The sequence below is a fragment of the Garra rufa genome, chromosome 18 (assembly GCF_049309525.1).
Source record: "Garra rufa chromosome 18, GarRuf1.0, whole genome shotgun sequence".
Classification (NCBI taxonomy): domain Eukaryota; kingdom Metazoa; phylum Chordata; class Actinopteri; order Cypriniformes; family Cyprinidae; genus Garra; species Garra rufa.
The window spans coordinates 1,712,461-1,720,777 of NC_133378.1; the positions used below are offsets into that span (position 1 = coordinate 1,712,461).

The window sequence follows — 8,317 nt, forward strand, 5'->3', positions numbered from 1 at the left end:
AGCCTGACCAGCTAAGGAAGTGGCCAAAACCCCTCTAAAACCAACTTGCTGACCAGCGAAGACCAGGCTGGATGGCCAGCTAAAACCAGCCAACCGGTTTAGGCTGGTTTTAGCTGGGGTTTTTTTTTTCAGCAGGGTGAACATGTGGGTGGTCTGTGGCTGTGGTGTTTTCAATGTTTATGTCAATGTGTTTAACAGGCCTATGCTCATTGAAATTAGTAAATACCATATGCTCTGTTTATTTTATCCAAATATTGGTGCTAAATGCATAACTCGTTCTGGATTAATAGTGAGTGTGTTCGTCTTTGGTACAGCATGGTTTAAAACACACACTCATGAGTTTGACACCCTTCTAGTAACAATAATAATGCAAAAAGCATGTAGATATAACCCGCAGTATATGGCGATATTTAGAGCAGCAGCGGCAGCGGTGTGATCATCCTCCATTGCTGAGGGAGTGATTGTGAGGAGTGCAGTGAGTCAGTGAGCTGCTGCAGGCCTGCGGACAACTGCACATCCAATGGAGCTGTGCGGATTCTCATCCCACTCCAGGTTATTGATCACATCTATCATCATTCACATGATCTTTAGGGATGGACGACGATCTCGTGTGTGAATATGACTCCACCTGGGACACGGAGAGCGACGGGGACGAGCTGGAAAACACCGGCCGCAGCAAGAAAACACGGCCCGCATTCGTATGTTATCTTCTCTCATTCATCCATCAGCTACTGCACTGTGCTGCTTCCCGTTTACGACTCGTGCGCTTGGCTTCTTGGAGCAGTCGGGTTTATGCGGCTTGTGTTTGATTTAGTCAGTGTCAGGGTTAGTGTTTGTGTGTGTTTGTGTGTGAGTCTGGCAGATTCTCTCCGCCGCTAACTCCAGCAGCCTTCCCTCAGATACACTAGAGGAGGAAACTGTGTAAATAAACTTCTCTGTGTGGTTATTTCTTTGCGCTGATGGTTTACTTCTAATATTTGATGGCTTTTGGTAGAATAGCACGTTAGCTAGTTTTTAATATTAGCTCCGTTGACCGGAAGTGCGTCACTCTTATCCGATCTTCACATCATCTGCTGGACGTCACATTAGGCCACAGATGAGAACAAGTTGTTTGAAACACCGCTGGTCTGCAACCATGTTTCACAGCATCTGCTCGCGGCTCCAATGCTAACAATAAGTAGAAACCAAAATACATTGGAGTTTAAGACCGGAGCGGATATTTGAATCGGAATATCCTAAATATTAAATACGACCTAAAATCATTTGGCTCATTGCCATTGAACACAATATAGAGCAATACAGCAATATCTCCTTACAATATTGTACTTTTAGGATAAGACGGGAAAGGAAAAATGTGGCTTTCTTTTAAAAATGTACCATAGTTGGATACAAGTTAGCATGTGCAAGATAACGATGCATCAGCCCATGTATAGGAAATAGAAGCAGTTGCTTATTTAGTCATAGCATAAAATGTAAAATATTTAAAAAAGGATCAGAAGCCCACTATGGATAAAGTAATTTTTTTTTATAAAGACTATCTATTGTTTTTAGGCGTTGTTATTATAAAATACTACATGAACGGTTCTTATTTAGTTGAATAACTGCCCAGATATAGCACACATATGTCTGCAAGATGTCTGTTGAAGATCTTTCGAGCTGGAAAGCATCTGCCGTGTGCAAACATCTGACAGATGAACATCTTAAAGACTGTAATAGACGTCAATCTCAGAAATGTTGATATTCAGATAAAAATAGAGTAGCCATTCATTAAAAGTGTTGAAATTTGGTGCCATCTATGGTCAAAAAATGAAGCTGGTGGATCATCTTGGAGGGCATCTTACTCCGTCTTACCCTCACATCAATCAACAGCTAAACCTAAATACAAAACTGTGAAAATAAATAGCTCTGTTGTGTAACAAAATGCACACCGTTTTGTATCTAACTAAAATGAATCAAGGAAGTTGAAACTAATGTTTGGCCCTTTTTTCTTTTATCTCTCCAGTGGTCCAACTCTTCTTCAAGAAACCTCAGAGCGGCCAAGGACATGCAGAACTATAGACATGGATATCCAGTAAGAGTTTGGCATTTTCTCCTCAATTCCACTGAAAATGCACTTTGAATTGATAAAAAACAACACTAACACACTGCTGTGATGATCTTCTATCATCCTCCCACAGAACATCAATGAAGAGGAATGTCCAGAAGAAAGAATGACTAATTTAAAATTCTATCTAAATGAAATCAAATCATCGCCTGATGGTACGTCTTTCTCTTGAGCTGCAGTAAGTCCCTAAGTTGAGGTGTTTTGCACGTCTTATCTTGTCTGCTTTGTTTTTGCGGTGTTTAGACGTGTCGATTGAGACGTTTCACACAGAGTGGAAAACAGATTACAAAAGACTGGAGAGAGTTCATTCCTACATTCAGTGGTGACGTATCCTCGTGTTTATTTGTTTGTTCTGTGATCTGTCAATATCTGCTTTGTACTCGACTTAAAGCTGTATTGTTTTTAGGTTGTTTCCTCTGCGAGAGCCAGGGGTGAACTACATGGCTGCGGAGCTCACCAAGAAGGAAATCCAAGTGAGTACATAGTGGCCAAACTCTGAACTCTAAGTGGTCTTGTATGTGTGCACTGGATGTGTGTGGGACGGTGCTGAAGCCCGCTCTCATTGTCCCGTTGTCCGCAGGCATTCAGGGAGAACGATGAAGCTAAGAGTCGTCTTCTGGATTCCTACGAGCTCATGCTCGGTTTCTACGGCATACAGCTGCTCAACAGAGAAACAGGGGAGGTGAAGCGCGCCGAGAACTGGAGGGAGCGATTCGCCAATCTCGAGAGGTGAGGAACACAAGTTTAGGTTTTTGGAGTTATTATACCTAAAACATGTGTCTTAATTTCTCCTTCAAATTAAAAGAACGCTGAATTCTACATTGGTTTTTTGTTTAGTTTCCAGGCATTCAGTAAGTCCTTCACCAGTGCTGGGTCACAGGCCCACATCAAAAACTTTGATACTCTTTAAATAGTGCTTTGGATGTGGATATAAATAATCTTTAGCTGCATCATTTGCCAGTTTTGTTTCCTACAATGGATTGTAGGTAAATATCCAGCTCATCCACTATTGTAGTGTGACAAACCGCTGCAGACAATGAGTAAACTGTCCAGATGACTCCAATTGAATTGTGAAGAGTTTTAGACTTTTTGCAAACCCGTGTTACCGATTAGATCAAAGAAGCGATTCATTCCTGTATTTTGGTATCGTTAAATCTAAATGGCTGAGAGAAAACACACGCGACTTGACTGCTGAAGTATTATCAGAAAGCCAGATTCTCAGGTCAGTAAATGTCAATCCCAATGACTCACAAGAATTTGTCAGTAGTACTTTACTGGGGCTGGTGTTCTAGTGAAATGGGCTCGTGATCTCCGGTGTAGACAAGGGCACTACAACTAAAAAACTGTCATAACTTACATCAGATTTGATTTGTACCTCAGACAAGTGCTAACAAGCAATGACAAATCGATTGTACACATCAACAGAAAATCAAATCAAATTTCAGCAGCTAATTACATTGGAAAAGATGGGTAGTTCTGAAATGTATCATAAATGTAACTACATGAGGTAATGATTATTGAGCGATTGGTTTGTTTATTGTAAACACAATGTCCAAACAGGACATTCTGATTATACATTTCATTTCATTTATATTCACGGGAAGGATAGATGAAGGCTGTAATACTGATGTTGTCCACTAGAGGATAAGAATTTTTTTTAGGGATCATAGTTTAGCATTTGTGTAAATTGTTCAATAGCTTCACATTCAATACAAAACTCCAAAAAGAAAAAAAATCTACAACCATTGTTATGCTTAAAACATCTAGTGAGTTTAATATAATTAGAAAACTGTGATCTCCAACCTGCTTGAATGATCAGATAATTCCATTTCCATGAGGACAGGCCAGGGATATACATGTAATATATCCTAGTGGCCGTTTGTTCAAAAAGGTTAAAGAGATAGTTTACCCAAAAATGAAAATGTGATGTTTATCTGCTTACCCCCAGGGCGTCCAAGATGTAGATGACTTTGTTTCTTCAGTAGAACACAAACCAAGATTTTTAACTCAAACTGGTGCAGTCTGTCAGTCATATAATGGCAGTCAATGGGCACCAAACCTTTGAAAGTAAAAAAACAAAACATGCACAGACAAATCCAAATTACACGATCAGTTTTTGCGAGAAACTGAACAGTTTTTATATCATTTTTAACCTTTGAGACAAGCAATGTCCAACTCAGCTCAGCATCCGGTGCGTGACACGTGTACGTGGAATAGTTTATTGTTATTTCAAAATAACAAACAAGGCTTATAGGGTTTATTAGGATGAATCAAAACCATCCAGGTGACTCACTGTGATTTTGTTTTTGATTTTGTATTTCCAAACAGTCTTTGAAGTGGCACTAAAAATAATTTCACATTTGTTTTCAGAAACATGCACAATAATCTCAGAATAACAAGGATCCTCAAGAGTCTGGGAGAGCTCGGTTTTGAGCATTTCCAAGCCCCTCTAGTGCGCTTCTTCCTGGAGGAGACCCTCGTCAGAAAGACCCTCAGCAGCGTCAAACGCAGCGTGCTCGACTACTTCCTGTTTGCCGTGCGGGACAAACGCGAGCGCAGGAAGCTGGTCCGCTTCGCCTTTCAGCACTTTGAGCCCAAAGACAAGTTTGTGTGGTGCCCCAGGAAAATCCAAAAACGCTTCAAGAAGAAGTCGGAGAAGCGGCAGAACTCTTCCGTCGGCAGCGGAGAGAGCGCGGCGCACGACGAGGGTCATTCGCGACACAAAGCGAAGGACGGAGAAGCCGCGAGCGAGCCAAAACACAGCAAGCCGGTCTCTGATCTCATAGATGCAAAGAAGCAGGTGGACGGCGACTCGGTAATGACGGTCGACTCCGAAAAACACTCTGAGGGCTCGTCCGAAGATCACGAGCCGAATCGAGACGCCGCTTCTGTAGAGTTACCTCTCAATAACGGCACCGCTGTTAACAACGGAGAGATCGTCGGCGATGAACCGACCGCTGTCGAAACCCAACACCTCATCCGCAATGATGAACAAGCCCTTGAGGTCTCCGATGCCAATTGGGAACGCGCAGCCGGCTCTAGCGCGGGATCGGCGGACGGCGACGACTGTCGGGATGAGATGGACGGTCTGCTCTGTCCCGCTGACTCCCAGGAGGAGCTGGAAGGAAGCGCCTCAGGTACGAGTAAGGAGAGGACAGTGACTGACAGCCCTAAACACAGTTCACCAACACACTCTGAGACCTTTCCCAACCCTGATTTGACGACGATGAGCGTCCGATCGGAGAGCCACGAGAAGAACGGAGTCAACTCAAACCAGTCCGACGGATCGGAGAAGGAAGAGCCGATGGACGTCGTGGACATGAGTTCGTACCTCACCCATGAATGACTCCTGAACATGTAAAAGCACTGAAAATGGACACTTTATGAACTTACTCGAAGATATGAACTGAGTTTTTTAAAGAAGGTTCATTTAAACATGTTTTGTGTGTATCGGTTCAGTTAACGGGAATGTTATTGTCACTTGAAGTGACGGGGCCAAACCTTGTTACGGCTGTTTTTTTTCTAGTTTGAATGTTTATTTGTTCATGCTTTCATATGATACGTTTTCCCTTTTTTTTTTGTTAAACTGAAACTGTGAAAGAAGAATGTACATTCAACTAATAAGAAACAACTCTTGATCAAAATATTTCCACAGGATACTGTTTTTCAGCAGATATGTTGTATCCCTAAACGCTTTCGTGTTTTTAATGAGATCCCTTAAATTGAATGAAGAAGCTTGTCTTTTACTAAGCTAATGGAAAAGGTAAAAAATGTTCATTTGATATCTATGCTCATATAAACTATGAAAGCATTAATAACAAAGTAATCCTATGATCAGAGGTTTTTGAATGTGCGGCACACGCAGTCACTCCAGATTTATAATTAAACATTTCCTCACATTAACCCTTCATGAAGTATTCTAGAATAAACACAACTTTTTCAGCTATGAATTAATGTTTATATATTGTTTTCCTGTTGTTTTAATATAATAACAATAATCAAAGTGTACTTTCATTTTGCTCACTTGCTGCAGTTCAGTAATAATAAAGGCAGAGGAACTTAAGGCAGTAAAGTATGTTTTGTCAATTTGTGTTTAAAGCAGAATGAGAACTAATCCTGTTTTAAATCTGTCAGCCCTCCTGAGATCAAGCCGTTTAGGAGGAAAAGGAGACACGAAGGTAATTGGAAGAAGTGTTCTGTAGCTCATGCAGAAAATGTGAACGGCATGGCAGTGAATGTGAATGATCACTGGACCGTTTTCCCAATGCTCACCAATGTCTGTCATTGAAATATTATTTTGCAGGTCTACAAACAAGAACTTATTTCATTGCCTGCCAACATTTTTATGCATAAAATAATAATAATAATAATATTTTTCTCTTTTTTTTTTTTGGAGTGGCATATTTTCAAACTTAGAAGAATGAAGAAACTGCCAGTACTGTTAAGTACCTTCGATTATAAAACGGTTAGTTCCATTCCTCAATTCTGATTGGTCAGCAGCTGTGTGGTATTCATGATACGGCACTGACCGCTTTACTCAACGGTTTTGTGTATCATTGAACCTCCTTAGCAACCACCCTTAGCAACGTAAACAAAGCTTTAGCAGTTAGGGACTACTTTTTACAGCGGAAGGCAGTTAATGATTTTACTTTATGAAAAAGTACAACCTAATATATATATATATATATATATATATATATATTAATATATATTTTTGATATTAATATTTTTATTGTGTGGTAACCGTTTTATAAAAGCAATAAGGTACTTGAGGCCGTGCTGTATCGTGAATAAATCACGGCTGAAGGGGTTGCAGGCACTCCGCTTCGCGTCGTGCCTAACAACGCCCTTCAGCCGTGATTTATTCACGATACAGCACGGCCTCTCGTACCTTATTGCTTAAATATACCATGCTATACTATCCTACGAACATGGTTAAAGAATATATTTAGTGCTATATATGGTATAATACAAGGCGGGACATATAGGGGGCTGGAAGGCCGTGGGCTTAAGTCACTGTTTCGGTCCTACTTCCTAAACTAAAGCATAAACAACATTTTCTTTTGTGCCCCTGATCTGATCTGAATGTCTGTATTGAATATTGAGCATCTGCTGATAACAAGTCCTGTTCAGATACTTACTTGGCGCACACTTCAAGCACCTTAAAGTTATAAAGTTACTAAAATCAATCAAATTAATAAAGGGATGTGCGGAGAAATTTTCAATTCTCTTAAATGCAAAAAATAAATTATCTAATTATACTCACCCTCTTAAAATCTGGTAGTTGTTTATCGCCCCCCAGGACCACAAGGTAACTTCTTGGATGAATTAGATATATGCCACTCTCAACCTTTCCTGAGGATGGTACTCTCCTAGTTTTCCTTGGAGACTTAAACATCCACCTGTAGATGAACCTCAAGCTGCAGACTTCCACACTCTGCTTGCCTCTTTTGATCTCAAGAGAGTGATAACTACAGCTACTCACTAATCAGGCAATTAATTGGATCTTATTAATACAAGACACATGTGCTGCACTCCACTGCACACCTCGGATCACTTCCTCCTCACTCTTAACCTCCACATGTAGTCTTTTGACATAACCTACGCTCACTCTCACGGCTATCTGCTATGATTTCATCTTTCAAACAGTACTTATCGCTTGATGCTAACAGTGCTACTGACACTCTCTCTTTCCAAATTGTTGTACTTGTCCACTTGATCCTATTCCATCTCATCTCCTTCAAGCCATTTCTTCCTCAGTTGTACCTGCACTCACTCCCATCATGAACGCATCTCTTCTTCACACAGGTGTCTTTCGCTCAGCATGTAGACAGGAGCGGAGGTGTGGATGGCAGTCATGCAGTGTCACTGACATTAAATCATTCTCCGTTTCTCAGAATGCACACTCATTCAGATTCATTCATCCAGTTGATTCGAAAGCACAATGTTTCATTCAGGAATTAAAAATTGTGTTATTTAGAGACATGCAGCAGTTTTGCCATGGCTTTGTTTCCTGTTTCTTTACATTTGTGACCCTGGACCTCAAAACCAGTCTTAAGGAGCATGGGTATATTTGTCAAAACTATCGATTTTCCTTTTATGCCAAAAAACATTAGGATTTTACGTAAAAATCATGTTCCATGAAGATATTTAGTAAATTCCCTACTGTAAATATATCAAAGCATATTTTTTTGGATTAGTAATATGCATCGC

General features: G+C 40.6%; 1 protein-coding gene across 1 annotated transcript; it reads left to right on the forward strand.

Annotated features, from left to right (window-relative positions):
• Positions 1-411: 411 nt before the first annotated feature.
• Positions 412-6,164, forward strand: ogfr (opioid growth factor receptor). Its single transcript, XM_073823449.1, has 7 exons — positions 412-698; positions 2,003-2,071; positions 2,178-2,259; positions 2,348-2,426; positions 2,511-2,577; positions 2,685-2,833; positions 4,475-6,164. The coding sequence occupies exons 1-7, from the start codon at positions 594-596 to the stop codon at positions 5,448-5,450; spliced, it is 1,527 nt and encodes a 508-aa protein (XP_073679550.1). The 5' UTR covers positions 412-593; the 3' UTR covers positions 5,451-6,164.
• The last annotated feature ends 2,153 nt before the right edge of the window (positions 6,165-8,317 follow it).

What these genes read in the sequence shown, in the direction of transcription:
- ogfr (XM_073823449.1), top strand. Translation starts at nt 594, where the DNA reads ATGGACGACGATCTCGTGTGTGAATATGACTCCACCTGGGACACGGAG. An exon ending in AGAAAACACGGCCCGCATTC is followed by an intron (nt 699 to 2,002) that starts GTATGTTATCTT and finishes TTATCTCTCCAG; the next exon opens with TGGTCCAACTCTTCTTCAAG. An exon ending in AATCAAATCATCGCCTGATG is followed by an intron (nt 2,260 to 2,347) that starts GTACGTCTTTCT and finishes TGCGGTGTTTAG; the next exon opens with ACGTGTCGATTGAGACGTTT.